This window comes from Stegostoma tigrinum, chromosome 18 (genome assembly GCF_030684315.1).
Source record: "Stegostoma tigrinum isolate sSteTig4 chromosome 18, sSteTig4.hap1, whole genome shotgun sequence".
Lineage (NCBI taxonomy): Eukaryota > Metazoa > Chordata > Chondrichthyes > Orectolobiformes > Stegostomatidae > Stegostoma > Stegostoma tigrinum.
Window position 1 is genome coordinate 31,782,705 of NC_081371.1, and position 22,552 is coordinate 31,805,256.

The 22,552-nt window shown below is 39.8% G+C and overlaps 1 protein-coding gene across 1 annotated transcript in view; it reads right to left on the reverse strand.

Moving 5' to 3' along the window:
• The window catches only part of bmt2 (base methyltransferase of 25S rRNA 2 homolog), a 91,607-nt gene that overhangs the window by 63,396 nt on the left and 5,659 nt on the right, over positions 1 to 22,552 (reverse strand). Inside the window, exon 2 of the mRNA XM_048549446.2 lies at positions 7,757 to 7,898. Within this exon, the coding sequence (XP_048405403.2) occupies positions 7,757 to 7,898 (142 nt within the window). The remainder of the gene's footprint in view (positions 1 to 7,756; positions 7,899 to 22,552) is intronic.

Here is a 22,552-nt window from a genome sequence, read left to right on the forward strand (position 1 = left end):
TACTGAATTCAATTCAACAGCCATAGTAGCTTCGAATAAATTTTTCTGAGTTGCTGGTCTATTGTCATGACGACAAGGCTACTCACACCTCAGTTGTACTGCATCAATATCTCCCAGCACAATATGGAATAACATCAATATTACAGCAGAGAAACACACACAAATATCAGGCAAGATGACAAAACAGAGATTGTGGGTCATTGCTTGAGTTCCAGATGATGATGACAGTCAGAACCCAACATCAGTCTGCCTTTAAAAACACATACATTTCTATGCCCACAATTCAAGAAATCCCTGTTTGTTTAAGAGTTGTTCACTTTTTAATGACTAAATGAACATTACTATAAATTGGAAGAGTTAGCATTATTATATTTGTGCCCATTAACAACTTAAACTGTTAAGAACTTCCATGAAAATTTCCATTATAATTTTCAATTATTAATTGTGACACTCTTAGACATGTTCAACCAAACATTTAACATAGTAATAGTGTGTTCCTTCTTTTATCAACTTCATTGTTAACTTAGCTGGAAAGAACATTTTAATTCAGGACACTGAAGCTGCAAATCCATGGCTAGCACAGTGGGTTCAGTGGTTAGCACTGCCACCTCAGTGCCGGGGACCTGGGTTTGATCCCAGCCTTGGGTGACTGCCTGTGTAGAGTTTGCATGTTCTTCCCGTGCCTGTATGGGTTTCTGCCTTGCTCCAGTTTCCTACCAAGTCCAAGGATGCACAGGTTACATGGATTGGCTATGCAAAATTATCCCACAGAGTCCAGAGATGTAGACTAGGTGGATTACCTGTGGTAAATATGGAGTTATGAGGATAGGGTGGGGGGGGGGCTGGGTCTGGACGGGATACTCGCTGGACAGTCAGAGCAGACTTAGATCATAAATCATAGAACCCCTAGAGTGAAAACAGGCCCTTTGGCCCAAAACCAACCCTCAGAACATCCTACCCAGATCCGGCCCCTATAACACATCCCTGAACACCGCTGGCAATTTTGCATGGCCAATCCACCTAGCCTGCACATCTTTGGATTGTGGGAGGAAACTGGAGCACCAGGAGTAAACCTATGCAGACAATGGGCAAAACGTGCAAACTCCACTCACTCACCCAAGGGTGGAACTGAACCTGGGTCTCTGGAACTGTGAGGCAGCAGTGCTAAATATTGAGCCACTGTGCTACATCGATCGACTAAGTGGCGTGTTCCGCATTGATTCTCTGATTCTCTGTTGATTGGCTTAGAGTGCAAGTGCTTTTTAAAATAAATTTTGGATTAGGATTTCATATGAATTCTAAGGAAAACTAAAATTAAACAAATAGTAAACTTTAGATCTACATGGTAGCATTTCAGTTTAGCACATGTATGTGTTTAAGGAAAAGGATTTAGATACATTATAATGTCACAATATCAAATCATATTTAACTTGTTTTCATTGTGCATAATGTACACTTAAAGATGTTCCCATTTGCTTGTTCTTTAAAATGGTGATAACGTAAAGACATAATTCAGTCAGTTGCAGCAATTCTAATCTAAATATATAATTTCATGATAAACCAGCTGTATGTCAGGATTCAACTGTATCAGTACGCAGGCCAACATAGCCTAAGTGTTTCATTACCAGATGGAAGACTAGCATAGCGTTTTATTTTGTAAACGGCAGATATGTTTCAACAATATTCTTCTACACTGCTCTGATGAACACAGTATATTAAAGACAGACTGGTTTCATTTTAGATTTTAATTAGAAGTTACACCAAGAAAAATTAAGGTCTCAAAGCAAATTTTTCCCCCAAAAGTCTTTCTCAATAGTAGTCTCTTGTTTATTTGTTACCGTATTGTGCTTTGTCATTTTCACATCTGATATTCTAACGTATTTTTAGTTTGCATTTTTAAAATTTTGTTGGGAGCCACTGATAAACTTCCACATACAACATTTTAGCTGGATTTTCTTTTGGTTTTCTAGCTACACTTTTTCTTCCTTTTAAAAGATATTAATTTTGAAGTGCAAGTTTGAGAAACAGCAGCTCTGGATTATTAACCGAAGTGTTTGTCACAAGCTCTCAAATTCCAGTTTTTAAGGACCTTCCAACTCACTTGTCCTCACCGAGAGCTTCACCAGATTTTGTCCAGTTCACCACATGAAGTGTTGTGTAGCAGTAAGGCGCTCCATCGGAGGGTGAAAGGGAAAACTAGCAGCACCAGTCCCACCCAGTAGAAGTGCATCTCCTGTCGGCTAATCAAAAAGCAGCAAGTGACAGCAGCAACAGAGACATCCTGGATCTAGACCGTCGCTCACTCCCAGTTAGAGGAGATCATGTGGCAGGTGACAGTAATAGGGGAACCTAAACAGGAAAGGGGCAAAAGTTGTAATTCTATTATAAAAATGTGTTTTCTAAACTCAAACAGACTTTTAACTAGCTGCCAACATAGGAAATCCCATTATTATAAAGGGCAGAATATACATATCTGAATCATCCACCAACCAAAAAGCCTCAACTTAGATAAAAGAAAATGCAGTCAGCCATCATTTTCCAACAAAGTCTAAAAGGATTCATTATTACAACTCACCAGCAATTGCAAGCACTACTATCAATCGCTGCAAAAACCTAATCTGGGGGAAATTTTGTAATGTTGCTGACAGAAGAGTTAACATCATGTTAAATTGCAATATCCTGGAATTTCAAAATGAAGGAAATATGTGATTATTATTATTATATTTGTCTTCTTCGCATTCACTTCATGATATAGATTAGCTTAAGTGAAAATGCAATAGAAATTTACTTGCACTAGCTATTGATTAAGTCTAAAGATATTAGTTATTATCATGCATCTAGACAGTTGAGGCAAATAAAAACCATGAAAAAGAAAATCTACCAATTTGTTTGAGAAGATGAGAGATTAACTCTTCTAAAAAAGAAACTTTGGAGGAAGTGCAAAAACTGTGCACAGTATAATGGGGTCTAAATGAGAAAGCAAGTCTTGGGTTGGTCTAAGACTCATCTAACTTGTCTCCCATAGGAGGTATTGTATTGAGAACCGAACTCTCTATTTTTCATTATCTTGCGATATTTTTATTCATTTAACACAAACAGAAGCTGGATTCATTATAAATCCAGGGTGTCTGCATTCTAACTCCTACAAGCTTAAATGTTTTAAATATTTATTGAATCTATGCATTTTTAAAAAAAACAAAAAAAACGATAAATTCAGCACTGTAGATACATATTATGAATATATTTTATCTTTCCTCAGCTTGTGGCACAGAACAATAGAAAATCAAATGGCTACCCGTACTTGCCTACTGCATTAAATATTTAGCATCAGTTCTCCCACCCACACAAGAAAAATCTGTGTCTTAATACCATCAAAAGCAGATCCTTAGTTAATGTTAGGTAAGTTTCTTCAAATGATCAAGATGTTACTTCAATGTGTGACACAGAACAGAGTTCAGAGCTGAGAGATGCTCTATACTGAGTGCATTATAATCGGTCAAAATTGTTGGCATCCCCAAAACAGGCAGGAAATGTAGGATATTTTAAGAAACTACCTTGTGGGAAGAGACATGAAATTCACTGCCTAAATTACACTCTTTTCTCAGAGAAGTCAGGCATTTGTTGCATTTTAAATGAGAACAGAGCGAAAGGGTGACAAGTAGGAAATCAGGTTCCTTGAGAAGGGCCATAAGACGAGAATTTCAGACCCTTGACAAGTTAGTTTTTAACTCTAAGGCAATATTCCAGGATAAAATCCAAAGATTTTTAAACAGTAGATATCAACATGATGGAGCAAATGGAGGCAAAACACAGGAACAAAACATGGAATGCAATGAAGCCACTGAGGTCGCCTCTCAATTGTTAACTAATTTATTTATACACCATTAGAGAATAACATCATTTAACACCTCCAAGAAAAGGAAAGTTCTGAAACTCTTCCTGAAAACATTCATCTAAAAAATTCAAGGCTATCCTTCCTACATAATTCAATCCTAAACTGAGTCATCATAGGAAGCATTGCAAGAAGGCAAAGCTCAGTCACGATGTTCCAGTCAACTGTCCATATGCATGAATATAAAAAGAAACGAAGATCACAGAGATTTACAGTCATGTGCAAAGCTACTTTACAATTTGCTTAACCATAGCATTCATTTTTGTTGCAGGTTCATTCTATATATGTGCTGCTAGGTGAAAAAAATCTTATTTCTAGTATTGTACCAAGATTAGCATTAATGCAAGCCTATGACAGGATGTGATTGGGTTCATAGATTTAAAATTTTAAATTATCCATTCACTTTGGTCTATTCTTTCAAAGGAATGAATTTTTCAATTTTGTTATTTTGTGGGAGCAAGCCTAATTTGATAAGAATCTTATTCAATTCCAGAATCATTATTGACTTTGTTTTGTCAATATGCTAAACAAACCGTTTTCATACAGAATAAGGCATAATAAGACGAGCACAAGGCTATATCAAATAAATAAATGTCTGAACTAATTGATAGCTAAGATGCATTCACCCCTTGACTGTCACACCACAACATCATCAGACATCACCAAAATGATGAGGTAATTTGCAAAATGCAACAAATAATTTAGATCATTAAAAAAATTGATTTCCCTGAGTGCTAGTCATTTAGGAAACATAATGCCAGCTATGTACACGAGTTCTAATAGAAGAAACATACTAATGTACCATAATTGTGTCTGTTATAGATTTTGAATTGCTTGCTGCATTTTTGTAACATTTTCTTTTTGCATATAATACTTTTTCTTCCTCCTTTGCATAAAATGACAGTCTTTCTTAGAAATTACTAATTTCTTTCCAGAATAATTTATCCACATTATTTGATTTAAAGAAAAGGGAAACATAATATTAACTGTACAACAATGAGAAGGTGGGACATGGCCAATCAAAATTAAAGTTCACCAACTCACTGTATACCCAATGTTCAACAGGGAAAGTAATAACAGAAGATTGAAAATAAAAATTAACTAAAATAACTACTGCATAACCACTACCACCACATATCCAAATTCTATCTTGATTGGCATAACCTGGATACATGTGCCCGCACCAAAATTTGATATAGCATCCATCTTCACAACTAATATTGAATTCTTAAACCTCACTCACTTTTCACTATGGTAGGCAAATTAAAGGCACAATTTTTAAGAAGAAAAACTTCAACAGATCTATAATAGGTGTTTTATTCCACTCTTATTCAATACATTATCCCAATGTTACTTAATTAAATTTTTGATAAGTAAAAGTTGATTAATAGACACCATCATTGTGCATGCGTACTTTTATCATATGCACATGTTTGTTGGTAAAACAGCAAGACAAAAAAAACAGAACACAAGTATTTCTGATCATTGCGCGCTTTCTTTCTTGGATTACCGTTAACAAACTGTTAGAATAACATGCAACGCCTAGTGAAAATAGAAGGCTTCAACAGCATGGAAACATCAGCAATATCACATGGAGACGGAAGCTGGCATTGTACTCAACCAATTATAACAACTGCTCAAAGCTAGAATAAAATGAACAATCAACAACGGCAAAGTGCAAGCATTATCCAATGCAATGAAGGGCGAAGGTAACGAGACGTACCTGTCATATAAGTCAACCATCTCAGCAATTGCTCTGAGGCAATCAAAGCAGTACTCATAACAGTTGACACAAATTAGAAGATACACTAGATATGTGCTGTCTAATAAATGTATATTTGCTCTTCACTCTCGGATCACTGGGTTCAAACGCTAGATCATCAGTCTTTTATGATTCATTAACCAATGCTATTAGAGCTCTACATTATTTTTTGTTCGTTTGCAGGATGTTGGCATTGCTGCCTGGCCAGCATTCAGTGTTGTCCCTAGCTGCCCTTGAGAAGGTGGCTGTGAGCTACCTCCTGACCTACTGCAGTTCATGCGCAGTACAGTCAGCAGTATCTTGTCAACAGAATCTTAGTTACTTTCATATTAAATGGGGAAGATTTTTACAGCACTTCACATTCATCAGTTATTTGAACTAACTGAATTCAAATTAACAAAGGTATACCGCATATTGAAATAAGGCAGACAAATCTTAAGGGACTTCAACGTTGCAATTCTGATAGGATAAGCATCAAGTAGATTTGCCATATGTAGTACTAACCACTGACTACAGCATTTATTACAGTGAGCGATCCAGAGACAAAACAGACCAATTTGGTCATCAATTATAAATTTAACAGACACCCTCATTGTGAATTAAAAACAAAGTGTTGGACAAACTAACTATCTGTAGAAAGAAAAAGTGAATAAATGCGTTGACTTGATTGTGACTTTTCATCGGAATTGTGGGGTGTTGGGAAATGGTGCTTTTAGCACTAAAAAAGCATAACAGAGTTTCACTGCACTTTTTCTTAATTTCAGAGTTCCAGCATCTTTGCTTATACTCTCATGATAAACAGTTGAAACTCAATACGACATACAACTCCAACGGAATGAAATCAACACGTCTGGTGAACATACCAACACTCTACGACCATCACTTAAACAGTGCACATTTTTAGATTATAACCACTGGAAAACGGATTTTTTTTACATTAGGAAGCTGTTGCAGCAACAGAAGTTCTGCATAGTTTATATGATAATATTCATCAACGTGCCTGTTGCATTCATTCTGAAAAGTACTTTCACTCAACTTCAGAAGGGACACGTCTTTGCAAAGTGCATGGTATGATACACACTGCACTCACTGGGTTTTCCTCTCAATACAGCTGCATTGAAAGTCGCACAAAAATCTATCTTAAAGCTGTGCAGAAATACTCCCTTCACAAATTACCTTTACATCCACCTCGTCACATCGACCAAAGCCACCAACCATTACCATTGTAAAACTGCTCTTTACTGACATCAAAATATTGGAGCAACATCACTTGGAGCCATGACAGTGCTATTGTCCAGGACTAATCCTGCACAGCACAGAATGTAACTTGTCAACATGCTACCTTGCAAATGACCAAGCAGAGACTCAGATGCCTGTTCACAGCGAAAAGTGTGATCCGCAAGTTGCCCATGTGGACTTCCAAACAGTGAATTAGAGAAGAAACTGCGAAAATCATCTAAACTACTGACCCTGGGAATACAACATTAAACAAACAAGATTAATTTATTTGAGATGAATGCAAGGTGGAACTTCCAATTATCAAGTAGACACAAAGTTTTAAAAAGTACTTCTTGTTCCTTTCCAAGTATTATCTCGAGGTTCCACCAAAAAACACTTCTACAGAAAGGAAGCTTCAGACAGTTGTGCATGTTGATTATGTTATCTCACACTCCTTTGGTGCTAGGGGTGTGGGGAGGGGAATTCCTAAATCAAAATGCTCATTTCAAAAACTTGCTCAAAGTTCGTCTTTTTTATTTTCCTTTCAGTTACCCTGCCGAATTACAATTTCCGGCTGAGCCTGTTTCGCGACTCGGCCTCGTATCTGAAAACAGGAGAGAATAAGATGCCAAGTGTATGCGCAGGTCCTCAAAAGCCATGGAAATTCTGTTTACCAAGCTGTACGGGTTGACTCACTCCTGCTCATACCGTCATAGCAAGGGTCAGGAGTACTAATTTTTTTTTCCCATAGGGAAACAATTTTGCATTTGCAAGTCATGCTGAACGAGGAATGGTGGAAAATGTATTTTACTTTGTTAAAATACTGGCTTTATCAAATTTGACTGACGTTAAAATAAATTAAGTTTTTCTTTAAAAAGCCATACCTTCGACACCACTCAATCCGTCCTTCACCCTCATTGTTTTTGGCCCAATAATTATCTGCCAAATTCTTCATTGCAACTGCATATTCACTTAAAGTCTCCTCATCTTCACAGTGCTCACGCCAGATCTTGTCAAAGTCTCCCACTGTGGAGGGGGACAAAAAGAAGTTAAGTTCCATTTGAAGATGAAAAAAGTCTCCGAGGGAACAGTAAGCCATGTTTGATTAATAGATTTTCCAAAAGGTCAGCATATCTTCAGGTAAATACTACACAATAGCATGTTGTGCTTAAGTCTCACATTTTTTTTAAGCTGTTATTCTATCTCAACATCCTATGCTTAGGTTTGAAAATTAATCTTTAAGCAGTGCAAAGGCAATGAATAAACTACGCAATAAAATCCCCTTATTCTGCCCCAGTAACGTTGTGCCTCAGCTCAGCACCTCCACTGGACCTTTTGTATAGCCAACAGATAAGGTATGACCCTTTTGTAGAAATTACCAATTCCAGTTGAATCAGTTATGAGTGACAAGCCAATGTCCACTAAAGTGTGGGTCAGGTCTGCACAGGATCATTATAATTGCTTGCAACCAGCAAGTACAGAAGACTTTCTTATGGTCTTTCATTTCAACAGAGAGCTAAACCCATATTAAAGATGCAGAGATGCAAGGAATTAAAGTGTAGAGATAAAAGATTAGCATTCAACATCTCACAAGGTTAACATTTTAAATAGACTCCTTCAAAACTGTTACTTGACATTTTATTTTTAAAAGGGGGAGTGGTGGTGGTTTAAGGCATCAGAAAACAAGAAATGTCTCTCAATCTAACCACCTGGATCGTGATTTCTAACGGTACTTGCCAGTACAATACTGTAGCATAAACTGATCTGCCATCACTAAATTTTAAACTTATGAAAGTATAATTACTCAACTTGTTTCTTTCAGCTAATTACTTGATTTTATCACCAATAAGTCATGGATTGGTTGTGGCTTAACTGTTACGCCATCTTTTCTTAAGACACAGCTTTGCTATTTTTAGTTGCCCTGGCAAACAAAGTATGATGAATCATCATTCAAACATTGACATCTTTAATGATAAAGAAATGGATACAAATAACATTAGGAATTTTGGCTAAAATTCTAAAATCTGTAAATTATTTAGAGATAGAGGTAAGTATCAAAGCACAAAATCATTTTCCCTTTTAAACCAAATTGACGTGTAAAATTGAAATCTTTGACAAGATCATTGCCTTTACATTTATTCTTTCAGCAATACACATTCTTACTTGTTGATTTCTTACATCTCACCCAGAAACCAACTGAACAAGCCGCTATCACTAGTATGACTTTCTTCAGATTATACTTCTTTTAAAGCCCACTCACTGGTGCTCTACTGAGTATAATCAGAAACTATTTGCAGGCTGAACAATTAAACGTTTGACATTTTCTAAGTGCTAAGAATTTTGTTCAACATAATACTTAGAGCTCAGATGAGCTGTAAAATCAAAGGACTGTACACCACCCTGGTGCTGAAAAGCATTTTGCAGCTTTAGAAAAGAATGATTCTCCAGGCAATACATGAATCAAGTTTTATTTTATCCTTTGCTACCTTGTTGTTCACAACCTTGGTCAGCATATTCTTTAGTTTCTCACGTGGCCTTGGTGTGGGTGGGGAATAAATGCCAGCTTGGTCAGCAACACCTACCTCCCAAGTATGAATAAAAGAGAAGACATCTCTCAAAGAAACAAAATATCTTTTCATAATTGCTTCTTGTGTATAAAAGAAGAAAAAATGTAGCTGTAATTTCACCAATATTCTGCTAACAATGCTGTGGACTGGAAACGTCAAATAAACATTTTTGTCACCTCACCGTAAGCAATGACATGGCATAAATACTACTCAATTCAGTACTGCTTCATTCTGCAGTAAATGGTGAATTAAACTAAAAATTTTTGAGTATTCTGTTGATATAGAAAGTGAATATTCTAACCCCTTATAGACATAACCAGTTGAAGACAAGGAGAAATAATCAAGCAAACTCATTTTCTCAGCAGACCACATTCATCAGTTCCCAGTAAAGGGAATATTACAGCAGGGTGAGATCAGAAGGAAAATAAAGATGTCACATACTTGACTCATCACTTGCTTAACCATGCAAAGCAACATCATCTGGGAAAATGTCAACAACCTCAATCACTGGAGAGGTCATTTCCTCAGCCTGAAAGTGTGTTGAAAGCCGAGGCTTCCTAGGATCTTGGGGAATTTGGTAAAGTCTGATGCACTGACATGAGTGAATAGTCCAATGGAAGACACACAATGGCTCCATTTACCAAAAAGTGATTCCAGGATATTTACTTTAAAAGAGCTGTTATTCAGATGTTTGCTGCAGTTGCATAATTTTTTTTTTACACAGGGTGAGGGTAGATACTGCAAAGATGGCAGAGAATGCAAGGAGAGTATGAAGAAGTGAGAGAATACAATGCAAGGGAGTACTGGAAAATGTTTTTGAGCTTCCCACTATTGTGTAGGACTCTGAAGAAAATAATAAAATTTTCTCCAAGTTCTAAAATTGTTTCATGAGAAAGCTTTACAGTTTTTAAATGATTGACTATTTAAGAAATTATTTAATGGCAGAAACTGAACATCTGCTTCAATAAAATCACTTAAACAATGGATTTGAAAGGATATGTTGACAACTGATTTAGCCATTCATTGCCAGATCTGGCTGGACAACAAAAACACTCAGGTCCTGTTTTCATCTATTAAAACTACTCACTCTTCTATCATCATCCTGAATGCAAAGTTGACATTTGGCTGCCATTCTTTACGACAAAGCCAGGTCCTATTTTCTTCAGAGGCTGTTTATTTGTTAATTCTACTAGCTGAACTAAAGAAGATTAATGTCCAAGGAAAAAAATAAAAACAGCCCAACAGTAGCGCAATACACACAATCACAATAACCAAATTCAAATTAGTCCAAACCACGTGCATAAAAGAGACAGAAAACAGGAACTTCTATAGCATTCCAAGAGGAAGCTGGAAGCCAACAAAGAACCAAAATTGACAAATACAGGTTTCAACTCTGAAATTAACAAATGTTGAAGTGAGTCTAGGTTTACTAAAACCATTATTGCTTGTTCACAATAACAAACATCAAACCTCTTATTAAGAGATCATTTATAAAATTTCTCTTTCCATGACATAATCATTTGAAATGCCAAAGACGACTTCATGCTGAAAGGCCTGCCTATTTTAGATAACCGAAATCAGAAGCTTTTTCCAAGTATACGATTCTGGGATTCTAAAATCAGTTGCAGTTTGACCTCCAGAGTCACAGCAGAGGTCAGGCGGAGTTGTCAGCCTACCTTGGATCTTCAATCTCTATCTCCTCATTGTTGGCTGGAAAGAAGCAAACACTTGGCCTGCAAGATGGAAAACTACTGAACCTAACTCAGAGGGAACAAATTATTGGATAGCAAACTCCAGGAAGTTGTGTCTTTTGTAAACAGATTTTTACTATCTTTGGATTACCAAATGTGTACTTTACAAGCTATCACCTCTCCAGTTTTGCTCAATTTTCTGAGTACTCTATGTGTAATTAGAGTAGCAAAGCACTTTCATGCGCTTCAAGTGTGTTCACAATAAACCCCAGCTTTGATCTTGTCTCACTGGATTTTACTGAGTTTATTTTTATTTAAAATGGAATTCAAAAGCCAGATTTCAGCAACAGCCTTCAGCCTTCCTCAGTAAGAGTCATGAGCAAAATAAGGAAGGAAGAAGTCAAATAATACCTCTTCGTTTCAGGCTTTAGAGGGATAAACAATCATTATTTAAATAAAGGATAATAAAGTGTGAAGCTGGATGAACACAGCAGGCCAAGCAGCATCTCAGGAGCACAAAAGCTGACGTTTCGGGCCTAGACCCATCATTAGAGAGGGGGATGGGGTGAGAGTTCTGGAATAAATAGGGAGAGAGGGGTAGGCGGACCGAAGATGGAGAGAAAAGAAGATACGTGCAGAGGAGAGTATAGGTGGGGAGGTAGGGAGGGGATAGGTCAGTCCAGGGAAGATGGACGGGTCAAGGAGGTGGGATGAGGTTAGTAGGTAGGAAATGGAGGTGCGGCTTGGGGTGGGAGGAAGGGATGGGTGAGAGGAAGAACAGGTTAGGGAGGCAGAGACAGGCTGGGCTGGTTCTGGGATGCAGTGGGGGGAGGGGAGATTTTGAAGCTGGTGAAGTCCACATTGATACCATTGGGCTGCAGGGTTCCCAAGCGGAATATGAGTTGCTGTTCTTGCAACCTTCGGGTGGCATCACTGTGGCATGCAGGTGGCCCATGATGGGCATGTCATCTGAAGAATGGGAGGGGGAGTGGAAATGGTTTGCGACTGGGAGGTGCAGTTGTTTATTGCGAACCGAACGGAGGTGTCCGCAAAGCGGTCCACAAGCCTCCGCTTGGTTTCCCCAATGTAGAGGAAGCCACACCGGGTACTATGGATACAGTATACCACATTGGCAGATGTGCAGGTGAACCTCTGCTTAATATGGAAAGTCATCTTGGGGCCTGGGATGGGGGTGAGGGAGGTGGTGTGGGGGCAAGTATAACACTTCCTGCGGTTGCGGGGGAAGGTGCCGGGTGTGGTGGGGTTGGAGGGCAGTGTGGAGCAAACAAGGTAGTCACGGAGAGAGTGGTCTCTCCGAAAAGCAGACAAGAGTGGGGATGGAAAAATGTCTTGGGTGGTGGGGTCGGATTGTAGATGGCGGAAGTGTCGGAGGATGATGTGTTGTATCCGGAGGTTGGTGCGGTGTTGTGTGAGAACGAGGGGGATCCTCTTTGGGCGGTTGTGGCGGGGTCGGGGTGTGAGGGATGTGTTGCGGGAAATGCGGGAGACGCGGTCAAGGGCGTTCTCGACCACCGTGGGGGGAAAGTTGCGGTCCTTGAAGAACTTGGGCATCTGGGATGTGCGGGAGTGGAATGCCTCATCCTGGGAGCAGATGCGGCGGAGGAATTGGGAATAGGGGATGGAATTTTTGCAGGAGGGTGGGTGGGAGGAGGTGTATTCTAGGTAGCTGTGGGAGTCGGTGGGCTTGAAATGGACATCAGTTACAAGCTGGTTGCCTGAGATGGAGACTGAGGTGTCCAGGAAGGTGAGGGATGTCTGGAGATGGCCCAGGTGAACTGAAGGGTGGGGTGGAAGGTGTTGGTGAAGTAGATGAACTGTTCGAGCTCCTCTGGGGAGCAAGAGGTAGCGCCGATACAGTCATCAATGTAACGGAGGAAGAGGTGGGGTTTGGGGCCTGTGTAGGTGCGGAAGAGGGACTGTTCCACGTAACCTACAAAGAGGCAGGCATAGCTGGGGCCCATGCGGGTGCCCGTGGCCACCCACTTTGGCTGTAGGAAGTAGGAGGAATCGAAAGAGAGGTTGTTGAGGGTAAGGACGAGTTTGGCTAGGCGGATGGCGGTGTCGGTGGAGGGGGACTGGTCGGGCGAGGGGGACTGGTCGGGCCTAGCGGACAGGAAGAAGCGGAGGGCTTTGAGGCCATCTGCATGCGGAATGCAGGTGTATAGGGACTGGACATCCATGGTGAAAATGAGGTGTTGGGGGCCAGGGAATTGGAAGTTCTGGAGGTGGTGGAGGGCGTGGGTGGTGTCACGGACGTAGGTAGGGAGCTCCTGGACCAAAGGGGAGAAAATGGAGTCCAGATAGGTGGAGATGAGTTCGGTGGGGCAGGAACAGGCTGAGACAATGGGTCGACCGGGGCAGGCAGGTTTGTGGATTTTGGGAAGGAGATAGAAACGGGCCGTGCGGGGTTGGGGAATGATAAGGTTGGAGGTCTCCTGAGGTGATCAGGTCATGAATGGTGTTGGAGATGATGGTTTGGTGCTCGGGGGTGGGGTCATGATTGAGGGGGCGGCAGGAGGTGGTGTCAGAGAGTTGGCGTTGGGCCTCGGCGATGTAGAGGTCAGTGCGCCATACTACCACTGCGCCACCCTTGTCTGCGGGTTTGATAGTGAGGTTGGGGTTGGAGCGGAAGGCTGCCCGTTCTGCGGGGGAGAGGTTGGAGTGGGTGAGAGGGGTGGAGAGGTTGAGGCGGTTAATGTCTCGACATCAGTTGGAGATGAAGAGGTCGAGGGAGGGTAGGAGGCCTGGAGGTGGTGTCCAGGAGGAGGACGACTTGTGTTGGAAGCGGGTGAAGGGGTCAGTGGAGGGAGGGTTAGGTTCCCGGATGAAGAAGTAAGCGTGGAGGCGAAGGAGGCGGAAAAACTACTCTATGTCCAACCGTGACTGGTATTCGTTGATGTGTGGTTGTAGGGGAACAAAGGTGAGCCCCATGCTTCGGACTGACCGTTCGTCCTCAGTCAGTGGGAGGTCTGGGGGGGAAGGTGAAGATGAAGATGCAGATGCAGCGGGGCTCAGTGTGGTTGTCTTCTCTGGGGTTGCTGGCTGTGGAGGTTGTGGGCGGAGCGATGAGATTGTCGGCCGTGGGCGGGGTTCCGTCGGCCGTGGGCGGCAGCAGCAGCGATGAGGGTGGTGTGTGTGGTGGTGTAACTGGAAGTGGAGGCGGTGACTGCAGCAGCGGTCCCGTAAGTGGTGTGCCCGGCGGTGGCGGATGTGACGTCATCGGTGGGGTCTCCGGCCGTGCCCTCATGGTCAATGGCGGTGGGTGCATGGTGGGGGAGGGGTATGGACATGCTGGGGATTTGAGAGGTGCAGGAATCCTCTTGTGGGTGGCAGGAGCCAGTGAGTTTGTTGTACTTACGATTTTTGGTGTCCAGTAAAGCTGAGTAAAACTGGGTGTTCAGTGTGTTTATTTAAATTATTTAAATACACCCTCATTTCCCCTTTGTCAGTGACAGGATTTTAACTGCCCACAAGTAAAATGGTCAAATAAATTTGTAGTATTAATACAAAAACAAATAGGTTAAGCATTTTTAACGTTACTCTGCTTGTGAAACAGAGTTGAGTAGCTTTGTCATCCTTTCTCCAATGAAACAGATGGAAAATTGTACAGTTTGCTCGTGTTCAAATCAAGAAATTTCCAATAAAACAAAAATAGAAATTACTGGAAATTTCAACAAGTCCGGCAGTATCTGTGGACAGAAATCAGAGTTAATATTTTGGGAGCAGTGACCCTTCTTCAGAAAAGCCAGTTTTGGCAATGAGGATACAAAGCTAGTACATCTCATGGTGACTTGTTCAGATTTAATTAGCTCCTTCAAAATACACTGCATCACACTGGAGTTGCTTAACTGCTTCAGCAATCATTTCACAATCAGTTTAATGAAGTAAATTTGTTCTTTTTAGAATTTTGTCTAGTTTGGCATCTTTGCAAACCCGATATGCTTACCTGAATTCTTAAAGTTAGATCATATCTACGTATGTGAAAACACCTACCCCTCTTCCCCAACTCCAAAAATAATCCCCAAGAACATTATTTGTCACCACCCACCAATCTCAGAAAGCCCGTTATAACTTAGTGCTTTCACTCTCACCTTTTCCTTCCCATGTCACAAACCTCTCTCAATTCCAGATACTTCAGATTTAGCTAGATCTCTTGGGTAGGCTCTAATAAATTTCTCAAACTCTATGTACTTAACTTGCTCTGTTCCTCCCCATATGACTGTTGAGATTCGATTGGGTTTTACCTGGCCCTTCATTCATAATGACTTTCTGTAAATCTGATGCCTATTTATTTTGACCCTGATGAATGCTCACAACTTTCCAATCACTGACCTTAAACTCTGATGCTAACAATTCTTGTTGTGTCCTTTCATCCTTTTTGAATAAAAATGCAGCATTTACTATATTCAAATTGTACATCTAGTTCTTGAATCTAGCATAATTTGGAAAAGGTCACCTAATAGATCCACAATATCTGGACCATTTTACTACTTTTAATGCTGTTAATAGCACGCAACTAAATTAACAAATCATTTATATGCTATTTGTCAGAACTCAGTGCGTCCACATATTATACACCAAACATTAGCCTACAATAAAATGCAGAAGCAATTGCTCACAAAACAATTAGAATGTGCCTCAGCCAAAGGTGTTAGGCAAGTGAAAATTTTCCCTTTCTTTGTATTTGTCACAGCATTATGCAGATTGCCAGTTAATGCTGTTATGTTGTGCAGTGCTTGACAGTTTTTGTAATTATTATTGTTAAAGACAAAAAAGTTACCTGAAACAATTGAGAGTTAAGAAGTTTATACAACTTGAGACCAAGTCCATTGAAAAAGGCATGTTTACACCACTGTGTAAGTATTTTACAATAATTTCTCTTTATGGATGTAATGCAATGCCAAGTAATTTTCATCCTGTTTTGTATTAAATATTGCTTGTAAGTATGTCCCTATCTATGGATGGTTTGGAAACAATTTTTTAAGAGAATTGCCAATCGGTAACTTTTGAATTAATAAACATCAAGAAAATATCATCTTTGTGCCTTGATCAGAGAGATCTCCCACCTGACCTAAATTATGATTGTTCAAGCATAGTTTGCATATAACAACCACAATTTGTAGTCAACTTAAAGCTAGATCCTGGAGGAATTATGTAGACACACACTGGTGAGTCCTCATTTCACAAACTTCCAACTTCCTCGGCTCAAACTTAAATTGCAATTCCACACAAGATTATAAGTTTACATGATCATTTACTGTACTTAAGAGCAGTTGTTTTACATTGTCCTGCATTGTGTTCTGACTTGTACAAAAATCAACTTCTGAACAGACTCCACAACAGAACCTGTTTGCAACCCAAGTAGTGTCTGTACATTCTGCAGCCGATTTCTCTGGCACAGTCACTTCAAGTTAAATATATTTATGCTCCTTTTTACTTCAATTACACTCAAAATATTCTGAACATTCTTTTCTTTAATCCAAGGTGATTTGTAAATGAAATTTCAAAAACTTGCACTGTAATTTTAAAATTCCAATGCACTCACACTACCTTTTTAACCACAAAGTCCTTGAACATCAATATTTATTTCTGAAATATTCTAAAAATCAATACTTAGTTAACAGTCACCGCGAGTAGCAAAACAGCTCTCATCAGTCATTACCATCATGCTCTGCTAAAGTTGAACTGACCTCTTTTGCCTGATTTCTGCAAATGAGGCAGGTGACAACCCCCTGCCATTGTTGTGAACCTGTGATCGCTTTCAGTCATACCCTCTCATTTAATTGCACTCCTAGCTTCCCAATCATGACTGTTTTGCTCTACCAATCTTTATAAACCGTAAATTCAGCAATCGTCAGAGATATATGTTCTCTTTCTTGTTTTAAATACTGCTACCGAAAACAAAGGGATCAGCTTTTAGATCTGTGGTGGTTTTGAACTGAGATGATTCCTTCTGTTTTATTAATTCATTCAAGCAATGCGGGCATCACTGGTTGGGCCAACATTTATTGCCTGGTCCGAGTTGCCCTTGAAAACAGCAGCAGTGGTAAGTAAGCATTCTTAGTGCTGAAAGCCAGCACTGTGAAAATGGGAGCGTTGTATCATTAAATGATACAGCGTTCAAAGAGTGGTTAAGTGGCAACATTCAATTCTAGATTGTAATAGGGCTGCAGTTTAGAGCAATGTTTTCAACAGCTCACTCAACACTGCTAAGGTGTCATGGAAAAAGCAGTTCTCAGGTCACAGATAATTGATGAACAAGACAAAGACGGAGCATACTTCATGAGTTTTAGCTGTCTGACAAGGATGGAGTCAAGTGGAGTTGATCAATTTGGTGTAGCTAAGTCCCAGGTAAAGGCACAAGATCAAGCTTGCTGTGGCTAGCTTGTGAGGCATTGAGGAAGCCTGCAAGCATTAATTCTTAAATGCATCTGACAGTGAAAGTTCAGAGTCACATGCAGCAATTGTTTGGTACAATGGAGCTAGATGAGTCACTGGGGGCAAACGTTAACTTGGTCGAGTCAGGAGTCAGCAAACAAGTACTAAAAAACCAAAGTAACTGAGGATGCTGTAAATCAGGAACAAACACAGATGTTGCTGGAAAAGCTCAGCAGTCTGGCAGCATCTGTGAAGAAAAAATGAGAGTTAACATTTCAGGTCCAGTGATCTTTCCTCAGAGCAAACAAGTGCTGGTGGGCAACTTTTCAGAGTCCAGAGAGCGAGAACCCAGGAAAGGAAGGTGATCAAGCAGAACAGGAGCAACCATTGAGGCAGACCATGGTGGAATGGCTCCAGCGAGATAATTTCTGGTCAGATCAAAACTGAAGAATTGAAAACCCTTGTAAAAGTTTATTAAAATTTGATGACTCATCATGTCAAGTAAATCTGAGGGTTACTAACAAATCTGTGGGATCTGTCATGGTGAGAAAGTTTTATATATATTGGAAATTGTAATATTGTTCTAGCTTATAAGCTTACCGTTATTTGCTCAAAATAGTGGAAACTTGTGGCTTTATTCTCTGGAACTCACCTTTGTCTATTTGAAAACTAAGAGTTACTGGTTCCCCAAACATGTTAATAGCAATGATTTGGTAGTCTCGTCCAGGATCACAACCAAGTTGGTGACCTGGTCTGGGATCATCATAACTATCTCTTACAACTTCATGTAGTAGGACTGTTTGATAGCCTGGATAAGCTGCTTTTCCTTTCCCTCCAGCTTTCTGTTGGAGAGATCTGAGCTGTAAGCTTCTGGCCCTAACTAACTGTGCCATCACTAATGTTTTCATATCCCTCTTCAGTCACTGTCTCTAGCTAAAATCAGACCTTTCACAACCTCAGAAACACATTCACCATCAAGCTAAGCTTTTGATCCTACAAGCAGATGACAAACATCCATGTGCATGATGTGATCCATTTACCCCATACATCAATCCACTTGCCACTGAAATCCTCATTCATGTGTTTGGCATTGTTGATTGTAGGTGATGACAATTTTTATGGACCAGACCAAACCCTCTTGAAATATAATGAGGTGGTAGCCTGGATCCTAACTTTTATCTTATTTATAAGAACTATATGGCCTTGTGTTCCAGAGGTAATTCAATTGGTCAAACTACTCAACTTTAAGCAAACCACACTTTATTTGTACACCCAGTTAAAATACAAATAAAAGGAAAGAAGAATCGATTTAACTTTAACTCTATTGCCAAACTTGATAGAATAATAGAGATTTAACGACACAACAAATTGTTCCAAAATTGCAACATCCCATAGACACACTCTTAAAGGCAAATTCGGTAAAATAGGTTGTCTCACATGCGATGTTTCTCCGATTCAGGAGAAAAGAATGCCAAGAGAAAATTCTGACGAAGAGAGGGAGCGTCAGCTTTCATCTGAGGGTTACTAGGTCCAGTGACCTTTACTCAGAACAGCAAACAAGTGCCGGTGGGCAACTTTCAGAGTCCAAGAACAAGAACCCAGGAAAGGAAGGTGGTCAAGCAGAACAGGAGCAACCATTGAGGAAGGATCACTGGACCCAAAACGTTAACTCTGTTTTCTCTTCCACAGATGCTGCCAGACCTGCTGAGCTTTTCCAGCAACTTTGTTTTTGTAACTTCACCTTTATGTTGTGGTTGACAGAGATGAAACTGCTTCTACAGCCAACTTCAAAAACCCCAACAGCTACTGAAAGTTCAACTAAAACCCTGGCTCTGACACCCTTTCATGCTTCAATTGTCTAACTGTAAAACAAATACCCAGGGACTTCACAAACTGTTTAACCTATGGGATTGGACCAGACAGCTTAGTACCTTGGTTTCAAAACCTTCTCTTCAAAGCAAAAACACAGAACAGAACACACCTCAAAGTCACAGTAGTGTCACACAATGTCCTCCCAATGACCTTCTATCTCTAAAGGCAACTGTCTAGCTTTACACATGCAACACACTTTAGGAAAGAAATACACTTCTAGAGATAGTGTCGTGTAGGTTTAGCAGAACGATACATGGATTAGAACTTAAACTACAAAGAAAGATTGCACAAACTAAGAGTGTATTCTCTGAAATTTAGTAGCTTAAAGGGGTAATATGATTAAATTTTCCAAGATATGCAGGATAACAAATAACCAAGTTGATGTAAACAAACAAATTTCCTAGTTTCAGTGTCCAGGACAAGAAGATAGAATGAGAGCTCTCACAGGAAAGGATTTCAGCACACAATGTTTGGAACAGTATTCCAGAAGTGGCAATTTATGCTATACTAATTGTTAATTTTAACCTGAGACTGATTAAATTTTGTTATCCAGTGGGATATATGCCATACGATCCAACAATCTTATAACAAATTTAAGGGTCTCTACTGTTTCTTTGATCATGATACATGAATAGCCTTCATGGAAACAGGATGAAGAAGTAACTCTGCCATACAACCTCTAGTAACCTCATATCTGGAGCTCAAGAGATCATCGTTAAAGTTATAACACTGAATGACTAACATAACTGTCACAATGCTTATCAGGTATGCATAAGCTGATTTATAACTTTATGAAGACACTTTATATTTTGATAAATTAAAGTTTTGAAGGATTTATGAAAAAGTGATTTATTTCAAGTTTTGTGGAAATAACCAGTGTTCTTAATTTATGAAAAACACTGAAGCATCACTGTGGATAGAGCACTTTTTACTCAAAACCAAACAAAAAAAAAATTGCACAACTGGTGATAACTAGTTGTTCTGCTGTAGACCACTACTGGTTCAATTACTGGATGGAGTACACCTTCTTACAGGCCTAGCAACCTGGGTGGTAACGGGTATTAGTTGGGGACAAGGAGCCTTAGAGGAAAGGCTGCCCAGCTGATCTCTCCTATGACTGGGAAAAAAAAAAGCTTTTGTTGAATTCAGAGTGAAACTACCTGCTGCTTTGAGTGACTGAAAGAACTTCTCAATGTCATATTTCCTGAGCCAACTGTGTCTGCCAAGACTCCTTAGACAACACGGATGACACTAAAGTCGGTGGAGTTGTGGATAGCACGGAAGGATGTTACAGGTTACAAAGAGAAATAAGTAAGCTGCAGAGCTGGGCTAAGAGGTGGCAAATGGAGTTTAATGCGGAAGATTGTGAGGTGATTCACTTTAGAAGGATTAACAGGAGTACAGAGTATTGGACTAATGGTAAGATTCTTGGTAGTGTGGATGAGCAGAGAGATCTCGGTGTCCATGTGCATAGATCGCTGAAAGTTGTCACCTAGGTTGGTAGGGTTGTTAAGAATGCATACGGTGCGTTAGGTTTTATTGGTAGAGGGATTGAGCTTCGGAACCATGAGGTCATGTTTCAGCTGCACAAAACTCTGGTGCGGCCACACTTGAAGTATTGCATACAGTTCTGGTCGCCGCATTACAGGAAGGATGTGGAAGCGTTAGAAAGGGCGCAGAGGAGATTTACCAGGATGTTGCCTGCTATGGAGGGAAGGTCTTACGAAGAAAGACTGAGGGAATTGAGGCTGTTTTCGTTAGAGAGAAGGTGGTTAAGAGGCGACCTAATAGAGACATACAAGATGATCAGAGGATTAGATAGGGTGGACAGTGAGAGCCTTTTTCCTCGGATGGTGATGGCTAGCATGAGGGGACATAAATTTAAATTGAGGGGCGATAAATATAGGACAGAAGTCAGAGGTAGGGTCTTTACTCAGAGAGTAGTAAGGGCGTAGAATGCCCTGCTTGCAACATTAGTAGACTCACCAACTTGAAGGGCATTTAAATGGTCATTGAATAAACATATGGATGATAATGGAATAGTGTAGGTTAGATGGACTTCAGATTGTTGTGCCGACCTATGGAACCATCGAGGGCTGAAGGGCCTGTAAATGTTCTATGTTCTAATTTTGACAGGTGAGTGACTTGACCATGTGACACAGCATCGTCGAGACAGAATTCGGAACATCCTACGCTTTATCCTCCATTGCTTTCTTGAATGGCCAGATGTTTGTTTTTTTAGAAAAAATGAACTTCTGCAGACAGCAAATTTTCACTTTGTGTGATTGGATATATATTCGTTTACACACTTTGGGTTATTTAACAGGGTAACCATTTAAACTTCCACATCATCAACTGTGTACATTAACTAGTGATTACATCTTCATGATGAAGTCTTGTTTTGACAATAAACCAATAATTGCATTTAAAGAAACCTCATTGATAGATTTTTTTCATTTCAAAAACTTGATACAGATAAGATATTTAATTAGCAATTGTGGTAACTGGGAAATAGATTCTTCATTTGTGTTGTGACCCATGGAGTAATGTGAGTAAGTGTGACAGTTCATTCTACAATCCTCAGCCAAAACAACTGTAAAAGTTGAATTGAGAGATGTGCATGGAAAAAAAAAACTTGTGAAAGTATAGTTGAATAACAACATTTCAGCAGGAAACTTGCAAAAATCCTGGCTCTTCAATTTAAGCTCCCTGCAACTGTTGTGCTGTGGTAAACAAACAGAATAGTACAGCTTCTTTTCCTCTGATTTTGCCCTAATTACAAGACCCAAGTGTGTGTGTCATGTGCAAATAAAATGTAATTGGTGTTTTACTGTACAATACACACATCTCCTTTCCAGTACTACAAATCAAATTGCGTTGACTTTTTTCTATACTTAAACCTAACAATTTCAACCTGAAAAGTCTACATTAGAAGTTATCGTCTCCTGGTCTTCTCCTAGATGCTTTGACTACACGACAGGCTATGAAGTAGTTGATCAGCAAGTAGACAAGATGAAAAAAAATTGTGTGAAGGGAAGACATTTTTTAAAATGCTAATTCAGCTATCTGAAGAAAGAGTTCTGCAAACAAACAACATTTCAATAACCATTCAAGTAACATGCTGTATTGCTTGGCACCGAAGTGAATAGTT